We start from the raw sequence: 18463 nt of genomic DNA, 5'->3' as shown, positions 1-18463 counted from the left end.
GGCTGTTTCCCAGAAGAAGATGTCCCCTGACACCATCATGTCAAATGTCAGACCACTCCCAAGAGGCCCAGCAGCTGGCCAGAGGGGCGGAGACGGTGGAGGGAGGCCTTGGGGAGCTGAGAGTCCGCTCAGCATGGTGGGTGGCCCAAGCATGTGCAGGGCCCTGGGGCCTGGAGGAAGGGTTAACAGAGTGGCCTGGGCTGTGTGTGGACCTGGAGCCCCCCAGCGGACCTGGCAAGTTGCTGAGGCATCCGGTCGGACACTCAGGAACCCTCTTGGTCCTTTGGGAGAAGCGAGGAGGCCTTTGATGAGGGGCAGGGTGGAGGTGGCTGGCAGCCCTGGACTCCCGCTGCCCTTGGAAGTTGCCAACCACTGCTCCAGAGACAGTGCCTTACGCCAATCAGGACTCCTTCGCTGTCCCAGCTGCTCTGTCCCTGGAGAGATGTGCCCCTTTGGATGGGATGCAGCTTCTCGAAGAGACCCTGGTCTGATGCCTGGCCTGGAAACAATAAGCTGTGGGTCCCAGGGAGTGCCTACAACTTCTAAGGAAGAAACTGAGGCCCGAGGGGAAGGCATGGCCCAGGTCTAGAACTCCAGGTTTCTCTTCGCTGCATTTGACGTTTCTTTTCATACTAGCCCAAGCCAAATGACCCGGTTCAAGATCAAGTGTCCAGGAGAATTAGGGACAGGTCCTGAGAGCTTGGAAAGGGCCAAGCGGAAGAGGCAGCCAGGCACTCCCAGACCTGCTGGGGCTGTGTGTGTGTGTGTGTGTGTGTGTGTGTGTAAGCCCTGTGAAAGTTCTGTGACCTGGCCGATCACATACGAGTTCCTTCATAACCCAGACCAGCCACTCAACATTACAGGCAGGGCTGGCTCTTGTGAATCTGCTTTCCCACCACCTGCTCGGGATGCCCACGGGAGACTCCATCCGTGCTGGTTGACGGAAGGAACAAATCAGCAAGTCCCGGCTGCCCGCAGCCTTTCTGCTTTTCCTCTGCGCTCAAGACCACCAGGAAGGGATCCCGGGTTTCTTGGAGGCTCCCCCAAGGCCCTTCCTTCCCTCCTTTTACAAAGCTGGCCCACACTACCTAGATTTTTTTGTTTCGGGACTCTGGAAGAGAACTCCTGATGGAGAAGGGGAGCTCAGCTCAGGAGAGGGGTGATGACCTATGCACATGCGGGACAGAGGTGATGACCTGTGCGCATGTGGGACAGAGTGGGACAAGGGCCAAGACGTCCCACCAGTGGATTTTAGGCAGTAAGGGGAGATCCAGATCGGTTGGCTACTTGAGGCCAGGCGGCTTCCACAGCCGTCCTCTGAGCAAGTCACTAGGCCACCCCTGATTTGGAGAGGGAGCGTGCGCTCCCCGAGTCCACCACTAGGGGCAGCGCGGAGCAGGGCCTGCCCCACAACGGTGCAGGTACTCCGGACACCCCTAGGTGGCGTCCCAGGCTCAGCATTCCCTAAGGCAGGGAGGTGCTGTCCCCAAGTACGGGGTGTTGACATGTCCCCTAAGTGCACGAGCAATCAGGGCAACTGCAGGAACCGCCCTGGCTGCTCAGGAGGTGGAAGGAATGCCAACCCAGGGCTCACATGGCACCCAGAGTCAGCAGCGTTTCCACAGGTGGCCACAGGAAGGGGGTCTCCCAGCAGAGGGAACAGCCCGGGCAGGGACCCTGAATGTGAGGTCTGCTCTAGACATACAGAGTTTGCTTTCAAGGCAGGAAGTACCTCTCAAGAAACAAACTGGGTCAGAGACAGCCGCCAGCTTGTCCCAGGTGAGAGCAGGTGGGGCCCCGGGGTGCTGGACTGCACGCGTGCATTTTTTTAAAAGTTCTGAACCCTGTTGCCAAGCCCTATGCAAAGAACCTTCCACACGGCATCCCCTTTTACCTTCCATCACCCTAGGTCATACTACCACTCAGAGAGGTTGAATAACTTCCCGCAAAGTCATATAGCCATGACTCCCAGCAAAGGCAGGATCCCTCCACCCCACCAGGGTTTTCCTGATCAGAGAAGTGGGGGCAGGAGTCGCATGGTGGGGGGGGGGGCAGGTGTCCCTGGGAAAGGACTGGCTAAGACCTCCAGGATGTGTGCCCCTTGACCTCCTGAAGAGAACCCAGCCCAGGACAATGGCAGCTCTGACAAATGGAGGGGCGATCCTGCGGCAGATGGGGGTGGGGTCGGGGGACTCCAGCTCCCCCTCCAGAAAGGCCCTCAGAGAAATCCTAGCTTCGCATTTCATTTTCTTTAACCTGCTGATGCCAAGCAGGCACCTGGTCCCAGGCAGGCGTGCGAGAAAGCCTATGTTCCCCCTTGGGGGCCACTGAGTGCAGTCAGGCTGCTCCCCACCAGCCGGATGCCAAGTGTGGGGCCAGTGGGTGGTCCTAGGAGACCCTTCAACAAGGAGGCTGCGGGAGGAGGCCAGTGCACGTCTGGGCCATGCTGGCTCCCCCTTCCTGTGCTCAGGGGGTGCCTTGAACATGGCCTTCCGCCCTGAGCCCTGGTCTGCTGGACAGGCCCCGGTCCCACTGTGCAGACCCCCTGTGCAGACCCCCTGTGCAGAGGAGTCAAGTGAGGGGAGCCCAACGTGACTGCCAGAGGTTGCTGGTGAGTGGGCAAAGAACAGGAAGGGAGGGCCCAGGCCCACAGAGAGAGCTGAGCCTGGGGTAGCTAGCTCCCCAACCCCTGGCAGAGGGGACCTCTGAAAGCCACCATTCACCGGCACCCCCAGATTGCCATCTCCCAGCACCCCGATGGTCCAAGGGCCCGACGCCTCTTAGGAAGTCTGGGGCAAACTCCAGCCCCAAGAGCCTTATAGAGTCAATACTCCATCATGTATCTGGGTTTGTTTTTATATAAAAATAACAGTTTTCCCTAAATTTTTGCTCTAGGAAAACATGCCATGCTGTGTGGCTTTATGTACCATCCCCCTAGCCCTGGTCCTGTTTGGCCAAGAGCCATGGCCTTAGGGCTGCCAAGCACACAGGTGAGGGGGCTAAGGTGAGGACAGCAGATCCAGAAGGGTGGGCAGGGCCCCCTAGGCCAGGTGGGGAGGGGGGCGGACGTGTCAAGGCTGCCTGGGCCAGCTTGGTGGCCGCCGGGGCCCGGGGTGCTGCCCTCACTGGTGGAGGTAGGCTTCCAGCCAGACGTCGCCAGACTTCTTCAGTGACCTAGGAGACAGCGATGGGGGGGGTGCTGTTGACTGCAAGATACTACCCCCAGCCCCCAGGACAGTGAGGGTGAGCGAATGGACTTGTCCCCATTCCTCTGGGACAGGCCGCTGGGGTGGGGGTGGGGCAGCCAGGTAACCGGGAGAGGAAGCTCCACTCATTCCCTGGAGCAGCATCTAGATGTTGCCTGGGAGCAGACGGGGCACCAAGGCCAGGTCCAGACCGCAGTCAGCACGGGCCCATCCCTCGTTCCCCCCACTCTCTCTTTTGTCACCTTCTGCTGGGCCCTGCGATCCTGGGACCCATTTGTAAGGCAAGGAGCCTGCCGCCCGCCCTCCCCACCCAGAGCCTGATGCCGCCAGAGCAGCCAGAAGCAGCAACAACTCGCAGGGAATCTCTGTGCCCGGGGCAGGCGCTCAGAGCCGGGGAGCCGGGAAGGGTCGTGCAGGAGAAGCCGCAGGAGGTCCAACCCCAGTATGGAAGCAAGGGCCTCGGAGTCCAGGGAACAGCGTGTGGCGGAGCACAGAGGTGGCAGAGCTCTGGCTGCGGAATCTGACCACGGTTCCCCACGGCCAAGGCGACCTGCGGGGCCAACTACCCCATCCCTCGCCTGGACAGCTACAGGAAACTCTGCTCTTTCTGCTTCGAATCGAGCCCCGGTCAGGGCATCTCTCCAGAACCCCAGTCCCGTGTGTCCCTCCTCCACTCACGTCGGCTCACTCTTGCCTCACGGCCTTGGCACGGCTGTTCCCTTGCCCCAGATAGTCTCCCCCGTCACACGTGTCCCCACGGCCAGCCCTAGCCCTCCCCCCTCCTCCCGGTCCCTGCTCACATGGCTGCTTCTCAATACCACCCTCCCTGTCACCCTATCAGAAACCCGCAAGTCCTACCTGGCACTCCCGTCCCCTCACCCATCCCCATTCTTAGGTTTTATGGTTTTGTTTTGCCAAAGCATATCTTCTCTTCCCACATCCTCTGTACTTTACTTATTTTAACTGCTTCCTGTGTCCCCTACTAGGACGTCAGCTCCAGGAAGGCTGGGAATCTCAGCCTGTTCTGCTCAGAGATAGGGATGCAGGACAGGGCCTGGGCCCATGACAGGTGCCCCCTAAACCCGGCGGTGTGAGAGAGCCCCGGGAAGGGAGGGAGGGCACAGGCTGAGGACAGAGAGGCTGATCGGAAAAGCCTCGAGTGCCAGCTCTTGAAGAGGGACCCGTGTGGGCTCTGAGAGCCAGGTGTCCAGGAAGGCGCCCCAGGGGAGCTGCCGTGCATGGGGGGCCCTTACCCAATGATGTCCACCAGGGCGGTCAGGAAGGGCTTCACCTCGTAGTTGAGGCCGTGCTTGGCACACAGTGCCTTGACCAGCGGGGCCACCCTGCGGTAGTTGTGCCTCGGCATAGTGGGGAAGAGGCTGGTGGGGAGAGCGTGGGTTGGCACGTCAAGTGGGGGGTGCCAGAGAGAGCCCCCCACCCCACCCATCCCCTCCCAGGCCCCCAGGGAGTCCAGGGCTTATGTCTTGGTCTCCCCAGGGAAAGACTGGACACAGGGGCCCCTGGCCAGCCCCCCGGGCTCAGGACTCACTCCCACCCCCGTGGGGCCTCCAGGGCCCCACTCACTGGTGCTCGATCTGGAAGTTGAGGTGGCCGCTGAACCAGTCAATGAAGAGCGAGGGCTCCACGTTGCAGGTAGCCGCCAGCTGCCAGAAACAGGTGGGGCACAAGTGAGAGGTGGGCACAGGGCCCTGCCCTGGGATCCCCACCAGAGGCTAGGGGGCCCCGGCCAGGTCACACCCCTGCAGCCTACCTGAGAGCTGGCCCAGTCCCGGTGCTTCTCGTGGCCAATCTCCTTGGGGATGTGGTTCATCTGTGTGATCCACACGAACCAGTGGCTCTCCAGGACCCTGAGAGGGGAGGCTCAGGCACTGCCCATGTCTAGCTCACCGCTTAGATCAGGCCTAGGCCTCAGCATCCTCATCTGTGCACCGGGACTGCTGTAACCCCTCCCCCACCGGTGTCTGAGGAAGTTGAGCAAAGCAGGGGCCATGGCTCGGCGGAGCCCGGAGCAGCCCAGCTCACAAGGATGGTCATCCATGGGGCCGCTTGTAAGCCGGGCCACTGCCCCAGACCCGCCGCCCCGGGACCCTGCCACTCGTGCTCCTCAGCCACCCCAGGCAGGCAGCCCCATACTGTCCCCATACTGCAGATGGGGACAGGGAGGCTCTGAGTGCGGAGGGCTGTGGCCAGCGTCCCCTGCCGCCTGCGTGTGGCCTCTCCAACTCCCGGCCCTCCCAAGTCTGGCCATACCTGACAGCAACGAAGAGGAGCAGGGCCCCAGGGAGGCCGTAGAAGGGGGCGTAGCACAGGAAGAAGCGGGAGTAGAAGCTGGCGGCCCACAGCAAGTCCTGCAGAAGAGGGGAGAGGAGCACAGAGGCCCTGAGGCAGCCGGGAGTGGGAGCTGGGGTCACCCACCCCTACTGCTGGCTGTGCCTCAGCAAGGTTTTCCCAGCAAAGTAGAGGGCCAGGGTCCTGGCCCTGCCAGCCTTGTGGGGCTAACTCTGGAGGAGAAGGTGTCATGGGGGGACTCCTCCCTGGGAGACACAGACCTGGCAGAGTCGGCCCAGGGGGTCCCCGCTTCCAGGTAGGGCACCCTGACCCGGACAGACCCCCAGCACGTCCTGTGCACACTTGCATGTGCACACCTCGTGCCCCGCCTCCATCACCACCACCGGCTTCCCTGGGAGACCCGCGCCGAGCCCCCTCTGCCCCCCCACCGCCCCCGCTCACCGTCCACTGCATGCACACCAGCATGTAGGCCAGATTTTCCACCTCGAAGTTCACCAGGGTGAGCAGCGGTGGGCCGACTGCAAGGGGGAACAGGGGGGTCAGGAGGAACAGGGCTGGGCTGCCAAGCAGGAGAGGCCGAGGGAGTAGGGGAGCGAGGTGCTGTTACCCCGGGAACGCCTATGCTACCGAGTGCCGGTCCCCTCCAGGTGGGTACCCAACCCCAGGTCACCCACGAGTCTTCTGCAGGCCAGGGCCAGGTTCCCAGCCTCAAGCGGGCCTCCCCACCGACTGCCCCGTGCTCTAGGGCTCCGGAGCCCTGTGCTGCGAGTGCAGGAAGGAACTCTGAACACCCAGGCCGAGGCTGCTGCTGGCGGGGGAGAGGCAGCCCTGGCTGCAGGTGGGGTGGGGGGGTTGAGGGGATGGGGGAGTTGAAGGGAGAGGGAGGACTGGGGCAGGAGAGGCCAGTAGGGGCCGTAGGAGGGTGGCTTTAACAAGTGGGCCCCTGCCCTGGGAGATGGCGGAAGCTGTCGAAAGGGTCGGCAGGCCCGGCCCTGATGTGCCCCCATCTCAGGGCCAATGCACGCCCACTCACTCAGGAAGAAGTACAGGTGCTGGCGATGGTAGGGCAGGTATCGGCGCTTCTTCTTGCCGTACTGCGGAGACAGCACAGGCTGGGGGCTGGCTGGGGCCAAGGCAGCCCTAGGTTCCAGCCATTGGGCCCATCCCCCCATCCCTGGCAGGCTGGCAAGTGGGGAAGGGGGGGCCCCTTGAGCAGTGGCTCAGCCTGGATTGGGGGGGGGGGCTTGGTCAGGGGCCAGGCCTGGGCCACACAACAAGGGACTCAGTGGCCATAGTCCCTCTGCCTCCACCCACCACCACCAAGCTGCAGGGCCAGCAGGGTGAGTCCATATTCTCCCCATGCACCTCAACGGACGACTCCCCCAGGAGGAAGACGGGCGCCACGGTCACATCTGGGTCTTTGTGGAAGATGTTGGGCTTGGCATGGTGCTGGAAGTGGCGGAAGTTCCACCAGTGGGCCGAGAAGCCCTGTAGGGGATGAGGGGAGCACTCAGGGCCGGGGCGAGGCCGGGCGCACCACCCCCCGCCTACACACTCGGGCAGACCAGGGGAGACACCCCCAGCTCTGCCCCTGGCTCCCCACCGCCTGCCCCCACCCTCACCTTCAGCTGCCCCATCACAAACTGCTGGGCCACGTGGTTCCACTGGGACTTCCTGAAGACCGAGGTATGGCCCAGGTCATGCTGCAGACACCAGCACTGAGCCTGGGGACCGAGGCAGGGTCAGGAGCCAGTGACCCAAGATTGGACACCCCAGGGTTCCCTCCCAGCTCCCAGGGCACCCCCACAGTTATTGCTGCATTTTAAGACCCTGTGGGCCATCTTCCTCTTTTTGACAGATGAGGACAGCTGAGTGTCAGGAGGCCTGGGGACTTGGAAGTCTCTCACCGAGCTCGTTTAACACGCAGGTTGACCTAGAGATACATGCCTCTTGGGGACTCTGCGGCTCATTCATTCATGTATTCACTCAGCAAATACATCCAGAGTGCCCTCGGGTGCCAGGCCCTGTATCTACTAGATAGCTTGGGCGGCGGCAAGACAGCGCTGGAGTCACCTGGGAGGTGGCCAGGACAAGGGCGGCAAGGGTGCTGGGCACCCAGCCCGGGCCGAAGAGGTAGACGACAAGCCAAGCGAGCACCTCCATGGCCAGGATGTGGCCCAGCAGGAGAGCGAAGAAGGCGGGCTTGGCCTCAAACAGCTCCATGTCCTCGGCCGCCTGGCGTAGGGCGCGGAAGTCCTCCACCAGCTGGGCCTGCCACGGTGGGAGGGCTGGTGGGCTACAGAAGCGAGGCCCCAGTGATCTCTGGGAGTCCCCCCACAGCGACCCATGCCATAGCCAGTCCCAGGGCCAGGCCCATGGGGTGCAGCCGAAGGGACGGAGGGGAGATAGCACCAGCCCGGGGTCTGAGCTGGGGAGGCAGCTGGTGGCAAAGGCTGGCCCCACAAAAGGTGTGGGGCACATGAGAAGCAGAGAAAGCCAGAGCAGGGAAGACCGTTAAAGCCCAGTGCGTCCAAACCCTCAGTGTAGATGGGGATACTGGGCCCAGAGCAGGAAACACAGCAGATGCTACAGCCCAGCCAGCCCCACAACCCCGGGCTCCTACAGGCGTCCCTCCACCTCCACCTCCAGCTACCTGCCCAGGGAGGGATGACCAACCCAGCCTTGGCCCCCCCAGGGCCCCTGGGAGGAATGTGGACGGAGCTGCTACTGGCAATGCCCCCACCCCCTTAGCTCCCTGTTGGCGGCTTGGCCTCCACCAGGGCCCCGCTCACGTCCTGGGGTCCATCCTGGCTGGGCTCCTCTGGGGCCAGCTCTCCAATCAACAGGGGCTGCAGGAACTTGCGCACAAAATTGAGGTCCTGGTGGAAGGCGCGGAAGGCATCCTGAAGGAGAGCCAACAGTCAGGGGGACAGCCAGCCGGCTGCAGTGGCCCCCAGGGGGCGGCATAGGGTGGGAGGACCTAGGATGGAAAGGCAGGGCTCTGCGGATGGAGAGGCAGCTGGCGGTCACATAAACAGGGCCAAATGGGTCAGCCTTGCCCACTGGCCTGGCCGAGTCCTCCCCAGAACCTGGGTGTCCCGCTGGAAGCCAGGCCGTAGCTGCTTTCCCCAGCACGGGGAGCAGTGGCGGGGAGGGGGGGGGCTCACCAAAAATCAGGCAAGGGCCACACAGACTGAGTTCTTAGGTTTGCAAGGAAGACACTCAAATGGTTAAGCTCATTTGATTTTAAAAGCAGAAGGAAAAAATATTTTTTTTTAAAGCAAATCAAATAAATATCACATATTCCCATGGCTCTCTGAAACCGCTGGGGATGGGGATGGGGCAGGAGGCAATCCAACAAGGGTCAGAGGCCAGAGCAACAAAGCGTTGGGACTGGGACCAGTGGGGAAGCCGGCCCAGGGGCCTCTGAAACGTGAGCAAACCAGACTGTACAACTGGGCTCCCTTAGTCTTGCCGATCGAGTCCTGGTGCAACAACGGGCTTGTCCTTGCTCCCAGCTCTTCATGAGATTTTCACCCTTGAACTCGCAGAGGCTATCTCTGAAGGAACTAGCCCTCGCCACCTGCTTGCCCCAACGGGGGTGAGGGGCTGTCCCCGCGGCGCCTGGGACAGGGGCCTGCTGGCTGCCAAAGGAAACAGCTCTGAAGAAGGCTGAGAACGGGGCCTCCCATTGTTCTCTTGCTAACAAGCCTTCCAGCTTCTGGGGGACGTTCAAACGGAAGGCTGGGCCCCTCTACTTGCTACTGGACATCCCGCGCACAGTCCTGCGGGGAGGAAACACTTCAGGCCCCTCCAGCCCCCACTTAGAAGCCACACCTGCAGGATCCACCCCAGGGTCCCTTTTCCTGTTGAATGCTTGCTTGCTGGCCTGGGGAAACTTAGAGACCTCTGGGGGATGGGGGTGGGTCCAGCTTCTGGAATAACCTAGGTCCTGGGGAATATGACTTGGGGCCCTTCCCTGAGCTCCTAAGCAGGGAGAGAGCTGTATAGCGTAGACCTCCCCGCTCTCCGGGATGATCTTGACTTCGGAGGGAGGAGGTAGAGGGGAGACTGGCCCCACAGGAAGCTGCCTGGCCCCGGGGCCTCCTGGGGAGCTGCAGGGAGTAGACAGCTCTGGGGCTCAGCTGACCCCACTCACTGTGACCTTGAGCAAGTCTACCCTCCTGCGGGGACCAGGCAAAAGAGGGCAAGACTCCAGCGCCTTTCAGGCTCTGGACTCAGAGCATTAACTTGTTTTCTTAATTTACTCTTTCAACCCTTTTTAAGTGCGTGTTTCAGTGGCATGAGGCGCACTCACCCAGCTGAGCCACCATCGCCAGCGTCTACTTCCACCACCTTCTCATCTCCGCCCCCATGAAACGCGGACTCCCCCCGCCCCCCAGACCCCGGCAGCCACCACTCTGCGGCCTATGAATTCGACTACTCGAGGGACCTCTGATAAGAGGGATCAAACATATTTATCTGTCCTCTTGTGGCTGACCTGTCACTCAGCATCAGGTCCTCCAGCTTCATCCCTGTTGGAGCAGGTGGTGGAATTCCCTTCCTTTCCTAGGCGGATGAGCGCGGACTCTGAGTCCCTCTTGCTTCCTCTGAAACTCCCCCGGCTGCACATGGTTGCGGCCCCAGGATTTCTTCACTCCTCTTCCAGCCCCTTCTTCTCCCCCATCTTGTGTTCTGGGGTCACCCTGGTGCCCACCAGACCCCTAGACCTCCTGAGGAGCCATAGGAGCTCCCTCCTGATGCCGTCCCTGGGTCCTGATTCACCCAGGCCAGGCTTGGGGATGCGCTGGGGGCAAGGGCCACCAGAGGGACTTCCAGCCTGATCTATTCCCTGGCATGACAGGGGCTGGTTAGGCCCCAAGAGCCGGTGAGAAAATCCCACAGCCCACAGACAAGGGTCCAGCTGACGGGGGACAGAATGGGCAGAGTGGTGGCTGGTCCGTGGGAAGCAGGTGGGCACCACTGAGCCTGTACTTTTTTTTTTTTTTTCCCTAAGATTTTATTTATTTATTTGAGATGGGGTGAGGAGAAAGAATCTGAAGCCGACGCCACACAGTGTGGAGCGCAATGCAGGGCTCGATCCCACAAATATCAGATCACAGCCTGAGCTGAAACCAAGAGTCGGACACCCAACAGACTGAGCCGCCCAGGTGCCCCGAGCTGCTCTTGTGCTCAGTCCCAACAAGGTGGGTCGCTGGCCTTGGGCCAAAGCCTGATGCACCAGCAGACAGCTTTTGCTGGAACACATGCGGGGGGCCATGTGAGCAGACCCTCTCTGGGCCACTGCTTAAGGACCCAGGGGCTGGGCAGAAGACTCAGAGAGGTCAAGCCACTTACAAAGGTCACACAGCTCCATCTGATGGAGATTGGATTCTGATTGGATCAGAATGCAAAACTGTGCTTGGGGCCACTCAACAGTAGCCCCAGGGTGGCCACTCCTGGGTGGGGGTGGGGGGAGGCAGGGGTCTCCTGTGCGGGGCAGTGAGGTGGAGAGTGGCTCTCACCACGAAGCTGGCCACCATCCCACAGAGCCAAGGACCTGGCTGCTTGGAGGCTGGACTGTGGGGCACAGGAGGGGGCTCCTGGCGCTTCTTGGGCTGTATTGCCTGAGTTTCAGGGCACCCTCCTCCACCCCTGTGCCCTGGGGAAACATCCTAGGATCCTCCCCCCACTGGCAGAGCAGGCGTTGGATAGCAGGTGTGAGTAAGTGGACAAGAGTCCACAAGGCAGGGATAAGAACCATTTTACTGGAACAGAGGCTCAGAGTGGTAGGGACCCCCGCCCAGGCCAGAGTCCATCATGGCCCAGTGGGGATTCCAGCCCAAGTAGATCTGTGATATCCATGCTCTCCGAGCTCCTGCCCTGCCCCCACAGCTCCTCGTGAGCCCCCGGTAGCAGTCGGCCAACGGGCAGGAGTGGGGGGTTCCGTGCCAGGCTGCTGGGGACCAGCCGTCATGAGCTGTGAAGCCACAAACAAGATCACATGCCCCCCTCCCCATTTTGTATTTCCTCAACAGTACAGCAGAAACCACCAGTGCCCATCTCATGGGGTTGCCGGGAGGACGGATCTGGGCAGGTAGAAGTGCACTGAGAAGGGCCTGGCTTCCAGCTCCGGCCAAGCCTCCCACTGGCCCGATGTGCCCTTCTCCTGAGCCCACTGGGATTTAGTGGCCTCCCAGGGCAGGCCTGTGGGAGTGAGGCAGGGGAGTGATGTGCACCCCAACATTCAAATCCTGGCCAGCCTGAAGCTGGAGAACATGGACACATAGTGGGGATAGGCAAGCATTTCTGGTCACTCCCCAAAGGGTTGGGAATGTTCCAGATCAGGAAGGAATGGAGCAGGGCTGCTGGAGGTCTGAGTCTGACCATGCAGCCTACTTAAGCCTCTGTTGAATTATGACAATGGTGGGTAGGGGGGTAAGCCTGACGGGATACCCCAGGAATCCTTCCATCCCTCCTCTCCCTGGTGGGAACATAAAGGAGGCCCTCATGCCCAGGCTGCGTGCTCCTTCCCATGCCCCCCCACCTGCCTCATCGGGGCCAGTGGGGAAGTAATACCAGGGTCCCTGTTTTATAGACGAGGACACATAGAGACAGAGGCCAAAGGGCACACAGCTCTGAACATGGCCCGTGCAACCCCCACCCGTGCAGGCCAGCCAGGCACAAGGACCAACCCTCCCAGAGAGCCACTCCTGGTGCCCCCAGTGACTGGCCAGCACCCACGTTAGGGCTCCGCCCAGCACCCTTGGCTTCACAAGTGCCCAGAGCCCCAAAGGGGCCAGGCCCTCTGACATGTGGTCCTTTCTCAGCCACCGCCCCTCAGCTCCCTCCGGGAGCTCTGGCTCTCCCTAGCCGCTTCATGGGAAAGCACGATGCTTGCGTGCCCTCGGGAAGAAACGCGGAGGGCCACCAGGCGGGTGGGGCCACGAGCATCGAGCATCGCTCCGTTGGCATTGTGTTCCTGCCCAGCACGCCCCCAGGGCAGGAGCCAGGCACTGCAACTACCCTGGGAAGGAGCCTGAGTGGGTGGGGACCCTGCAGAATGACCAAGGCTGTGACCAGGGAGGTCACCCTTCATGCGGAGTCCCCGCAGGCGGCCAGCGTGCTGGGTGGGAGCAGTGTGGGCTCTGGAGCCAGGTCCTCTGCGTTCCTGGCCAGCCCCCTCTAAACCCACCCCCCAGAGCCTCCCCTCTGCCCACCTTCCCCCAGCTCCAACCCAGACACAAGCCCCACTCTCCAAGCCCAAGGACCCAGGCCCTGCTCTTTGAGGGTTGCAAAAAGGTCCCTGCACGTCACCCACATCCAGCCTGTCTCCTCATCCGTGAAATGGGTCAACATGCATACGTGCCTTGGATGGGTTGTTGTCCGAACACCCCTAAAGCTAACTCCTATACCACACCACCCACCCCACTCTGGTGCTCCTGGGCCCCCAGCAGCTCCTGCCTTCTGCCCTGGCCATGCCTGCCCTTCTGAGCCCAGGTGACTGGCCACCTCTTCTGAGTGACCTCAGCTGGGAGAAGGTAGGTCCCCACTATCTCTTCCCTTAGCCTGCTGCCCTTCTCCTGGAGGGCTCTGCCTTCCCCTCCCCATTAGGGATCCTTTTAACTGTATCTCAGATTGCCCTGGCTTCCCCACTCTGGCCTCCAAGATCCCCTTAGAATACAGCAAAGTTCTGCTTTCAGGGACACAGACGCCCAGTAGGAGCCAGCTCCCACCACCTCTGGACCTCACTGCCTGCCCCTCTCTCCTCTGCTCCACTCCAGCCCCGCTGACTTCCTTGCTGATCTCCTTGAGCACCTTCCCACCTCTGAGCCTCTGCTCTAGCTCGACCCTCTGCCAAGGAACTTTATCCTTGCGATGTTTCGTTCGTGGCTGTATTTTTAGAGGTTGGAGCACAGTTTGGTGGCTGCGATATGCTCACTGAGGATCTGCGGGTGGGTTTAATGAGTCAGTAAGTGAAGAATGAATGAATGGGAAAAAACCAGTTAAGTCACAGGGCAGCATGTAGTTAAGAGGATGGGCTACGGATTCACATCTCAGACACTGCCACTGAATGTCAAGTCACTTTCCTTTTTTGAACCTCAGTTTTCCCATCTGTAAAGTGGGAAAAATCACTAAGAGTACCTGCCTCACATGGGAATCCTGAGGGTTAAAAGAGTATCTATAAAGCAGATGCTGAACTTGGAGCCCAGCACACAGTAGGTACTCGGTGCCCAGCCCTGGTATACTTCTGACCAGCAGCAGCCGGGTCTTGCCCCTCCATGGCTGGTTCCACTAGTCTCAAGCTGCCTCTGACTCTTAGGCAAACCTGGCTGGGGGCCCAGATCACTCTCCCCAGGGTACCCAGCTTTGTATCCCAGGATGGCCACAGGCTGACTTCATGGCACAGGAACTCTGGGAATTTCCTGGCAGGAAGGCTTCTGTTGCCTGGACATGAGAACAGCTGATGGGGCGGCTGGGGCTACTGAGAGGTGGCCGGGGGAACACAGCCCTAGCAGGACAGCTATCCCACCCCTACCTGTGCTCCAGGGCCTGGAATGGGGTGCCCAGGGCCTGGACTTGACCACACACAGCACTGGGCTGCTCACATCTGTTATCTGTGCTGTAGGCCCCGCAGAGACCAAGGTTGGGGTCCCCCCCACCAGGCACCTCAGAACCTCTTTGGCCCGAACAGCCCAGGTTATTTCTGGCAACTCCGGCCTGGTGTTTGGAGCTCCGAGAAAGCTAAGATGGCCTCAATGCCACTCCTTCCTGTCGCAGGCGTGGACAGAGCCAGACAAGGCCGAGTGGCCCAGGGGCGGCTATGCCACGGCTAGTCCCCTGCCCTGTGCTCTGCAAGGCGTGCTCGCATTTACCAGCCACACATACCGACCAGGAGCGACTACGTGGCAGCCCTAGGGCCACAAAGTTGAGAAGGCACAGTCCTGCCTGCAGCTGGCTCACTGGCTGGCCCAGCTCTCCCCACTTTACAGATGAAGAAACTGAGACTCAGAGGAGTAACACCTGGTTCAAGGTCAATCTGAGTCTCCGATGGGAGATTGCTTTTTGGAAATGGGAAACGGAACTTACTGGTGATTAAACCAACGCGAAAACTGTCAGAGGGAGGTTTCGGGGTCGAGTGCTAACTGTCTGATGGGGTTCCCATGAGGGAGGCCCCCAGCACCGGCCTGGGCACCAAGCAGGAACAAGTAATTGAGAAATGCTCTGTGTCACCCTTCCTTTCAGCTGCCTCCATCCAGACCCTCAGCTCCAAGGTTGGGGTGGACTTGAGGGGGGGCCAACATCCCAACCCCTCCCCCGGCAGAAACACACACGCGTACGACCACGCACACAAACACGTACAGTGCTGACACGCATATAGGCCCGTGCGTGGTCACACACTTGTCACCCCCCAGTCACCTTCAATGCCATGGCCACCACCTGGCCCACGGACAAGGCTTTCTGTCAGGTTCTCAACTTCCAGGAGGCTTCTGACTCTAAACCCTCAGGTTCTTGGGGTGGACATAGGGAAGAGAGACCTTCTCCCTTACAGAGTCCATGGGGATTGTCCAAACCAGCAGCCCTGGTATACAGGGACACTGACCTCCTGGAACAGAACAGTTTCTTCTGCTGCTTAAGAGTTCTGCCAGTTAGGGATTCATCTCCTGATATCTGGAAGATTCCTGGTACCCTGAGTGGCCAGCCTAGAATTTTAGATGGTCAAGGCAGAGCATCATGGCCTCGACTCCTCGTCTCGGGATGGGGCCTGCTGGACTCCAGGAAGGGGCTGATGAGAAAGAGGGCTCCCCACAACAGGCTGTTCTACCACTGGACTCTGGCCAGGCAGTCCGAGTGGACTGGGCCACATCCCTCCTTGGCAAGACATGTCTAGACATGGGCTGGGAAGGGGAAGTCAGGGTCCCCCAGGACCAGCCTATTCCTGGGATGACCGTGCTTCCCGAGGAGGCCCACCCAGCCTGGCTGGCAAAGTTCTCCCACGTGCAGCTGCCAGCCCAGGAGAGGTGAGTCACTGCCCCTCAGAGCAGTTTACAGCGGCTCTCAGGAAAGCCACAGACCTCTGGGCCCTGCTCAGGCTTTGCTGCCCAGTGCCCAGCCTCTGATGGCACATCCTTGCAGTCCGGTGGCGGGGGGGGGGGGGGGGGGGGCCCCCCCCTACATCTGGCACTCAGCAAAAGGAACCTGGCCTGGGGGACCCAGATCCGAGAGGAGAAGCTCAGGGCCCAGGGAGGGCTCCTTGGCCACGACACACCCACCTCTGAGAGCCCCTCACTCCTGCACATACCCGCTGCACCCAGCCCAGCCCTGTTCCATGGCCCGGTGTGCAGGTCCTACATGCGGGGACGTGGCCTCCTTATTCCACATCGGGCCCTCGCTTGTCCATCCCAATTCTGGGTCCCAGAACGGGAGATCAAAGGTCAGCGAAGAGCAGAAAGGATGCCAGACCCCGCCAAGTGGAGAGGGTCCCAGTGCCCACGACCAGGCCCTAGCGAGCGGCAGGCTCCACCCAGCCAGCGGTGGGCTTCCTTACCGTGGCATCCTCAGCACCGTGGTGGCTAATGAGGCGGCTGCCCCCGGGGTGCCGCTGTGCCCAGCGGCTGATGTCGTAGACGCGACGCTCGATGACCAGCCACTTGTCGCCCGGCAGGTTGTGCTGGCGGATCTGCTCCCAGCGGAAGGTGGGCAGCGGCGCCCCCGGAGGCGCGGGCCCCTCGCCCGGCTCCCCGACGCCGCCCATGGCTGCGTGCGAATGCCCTCGGGCCCCCGGTACCTTGGCGACGTCTGCCAGAGACCCCGAGGGGAGCGCGTCGCGGCCCCGGGGGCGTTCTCCGCCGCCACCGGCTCCTCCGCGGCCCCGCCCTGCCGCTGCGGCCGCCGTACGAGCGTGCGCCTGCCCGGCTCCCGGCGCAGGGAACTTTTCCCTCCCTTATAACCGCGCTGACAGCGCCCGCCTCGCCTCCTCCCCTCGCCCGGCCCCGCCGGCCCGCCCCGAGCCGGCTCCAATCCCCGCGCGGCGCCTCGGCCTCCATTGGCTGCGCCGCGCTCCGGGCCGGCGAGGGCGGTGTCCAGGCGGGCCCACCCCGGCCGCTGGGGCCGTGGCCACCACGCCCGGCGCTGCCCCGGGGCGCCGTCCGCGGCGGACTCCCGGCTCCCGGCGGGCGGGGCGGGGTGCACCGGAGAGGGACGGGGACTTTATACACCCTTGACCTGTGTGGCCGTGCCCTCGGGGCCCAGGTCTGCGCCGGCGGGGCTTGGAGCCACAGTCTGCGCACACGGGGCTTCCAGCCACGCGTCCTGGAACGTTCAGTCCCGAGCGCTCGGAGGTGGGAACGTCGCCTCGGGGTGACTGTAAACAGCTTTCAAACGACCGGCCCCCCAGCTCTGCGCAGCGAGGCCGCCGTCGGGGCTGAGCGACCGGCCGCTCCAACCCGCCCGGCGCGGGGCCGTCTGCGGGGGGCCGTGGTCTTTCAGCGGATGGGGCTGCAGGGTGGGGATGTGGAAGGGGAGCAGGGGCACCGGAATCCGTAGCGGGCAGCTGTCGTCCTCTGGCTGCCCGGTTGGGTGGCTTGCCTGGTACAGCACCCTCCCCCACTTTTACCTAAATAAATTCAAGTCCTTTTGAGAGTATAAGGTGCTCCCCAAACTACTTTTTGTGTGTTTTGAGATAAAGACACCTGTTCCTAGAAGCGAAGCGCTCACAAATGATGTGGAGTGCAGTCAGGCCAAGGTTCTGCTGCGGGGCTGCAGGTGAGCCCAGCAGCATGGCCGGGGAGCCTGTTGAGGCAGGAGCGCTGCCCTCACCCCCAGGGTGGGATTCAGCTGGGCTGGTTTGGGGGCGGAGAACTGTGCTTGGAACAGGTTCGCAGGGGAGATTGCTGCTGGGCTGGTTCTGGGAATGCACTTGGAGAACACTGAGTATGTTTCTCTGATGTGCTAACCTTTTATCTTGGTTTAACAATTTGTAGGAAATCATTAAAGCCAGTGTTTGTGGGGCAGGAGGGCTGGGGTGCCAAGAAAGGTTGAAGTGGCCTCTGGATTCTCCTTGGTACCAAGAGACTTCTATTCGGTTGCCAGGACAACCGGTAAGGCCTTGCTGTCACCATGGCCCTGGGCTGCCTGATCACTGAGGTGCCCTTGAACCCCCTCCCTGAGCATGTTGGAGGCAGGCAGTATAGGTGTGTGTGGCTGGTGGCTGAGGTGGGCGGTGACTGCAGATAACCCAGCTGCCACCATGTCCACAGGTGAGCACAAAGATAGAGAGGGTAGGCTCTTACCGGAACTGAACCTCCTGCCCCAATCTCCAGCCCCTGCACAATGGGCGTGGCCTCCACCCCAGCTTTAGTAGCCCTCAGTGTTCAGATGCTCACCCCTGCCACCTTCCTGGGCCCTGACCTGGTTCTCAACCACGTGCAAGGTGGCTGGGGGAGTGGAGTGGGTCGGAACCTCCACCTGCCCCAGCTGATGAAGGCCTGCACAGGGCCCCCCAGGAGGTAAAGCAAGGACAGGGCTTGGGGCCACAGAGCCATGCCTCCAGGCACTCAACCCTGGCAAGGAGAGAGCGATGGCTGAGTTCTCCTGCCGTCTGTTGTTATGTTCCTGTAAGGCCTGAACTGTGTGTCTCTTTCTTGGAGTGAAACCAACAGCTGCTCACACGATTTCTCTGCAGGCCTTGAGGACTTCCATAGGTGGCTTTACCCCTCCAGGCTTCAACCCAGTGGACCTTGCAACTCTCCTAAAATCAGGGGCCCTGGGAGAACCTGAGACTCTATTATCCCCCTCCCCGCCCCCTCCCTGTCAGGGCACTGGGACCACTTGGAAAGGGAGAGGCTCCACTTGACATTCCTGAGCTGCCATTGGGTCCCCGCCAGGCTTCAGCCTTAGGCAGGGGGAGGGGAGAGCTAACCAAAAGGCAGGAGAGGGTGGTCTGG

General features: G+C 61.4%; 2 protein-coding genes across 3 annotated transcripts; one reads left to right on the top strand and one right to left on the bottom strand.

Moving 5' to 3' along the window:
- Nucleotides 1–2883: 2883 nt before the first annotated feature.
- Nucleotides 2884–16378, bottom strand: LOC111149609 (fatty acid desaturase 3). Of its 2 annotated transcripts, none has more exons than XM_022506766.1 (12): nt 16066–16378; nt 8309–8419; nt 7590–7787; nt 7139–7240; nt 6882–7004; nt 6550–6610; nt 5958–6034; nt 5478–5575; nt 4978–5074; nt 4791–4870; nt 4460–4585; nt 2884–3174 (listed from the first exon to the last, which is right to left on the bottom strand). In XM_022506766.1, exons 1-12 carry the CDS (start codon nt 16270–16272, stop codon nt 3123–3125), a joined length of 1332 nt encoding a protein of 443 aa, XP_022362474.1. In that variant the 5' UTR covers nt 16273–16378; the 3' UTR covers nt 2884–3122. The 2 variants fall into 2 exon arrangements, with proteins under 2 accessions (XP_022362474.1, XP_022362475.1); XM_022506767.1 differs by having other exon boundaries at nt 6550–6635; nt 6895–7004.
- On the top strand, nt 16285–17063 carry LOC111149506 (cuticlin-2-like). Its single transcript, XM_022506602.1, has 2 exons — nt 16285–16411; nt 16480–17063. The coding sequence occupies exons 1-2, from the start codon at nt 16285–16287 to the stop codon at nt 17061–17063; spliced, it is 711 nt and encodes a 236-aa protein (XP_022362310.1).
- Nucleotides 17064–18463: the final 1400 nt, after the last annotated feature.

Source organism: Enhydra lutris, unplaced genomic scaffold, assembly GCF_002288905.1.
Source record: "Enhydra lutris kenyoni isolate GAN:26980312 unplaced genomic scaffold, ASM228890v2 scaffoldscaffold22, whole genome shotgun sequence".
Classification (NCBI taxonomy): Eukaryota; Metazoa; Chordata; class Mammalia; order Carnivora; family Mustelidae; genus Enhydra; species Enhydra lutris.
This window is presented reverse-complemented; position numbering and strand designations above follow the sequence as displayed.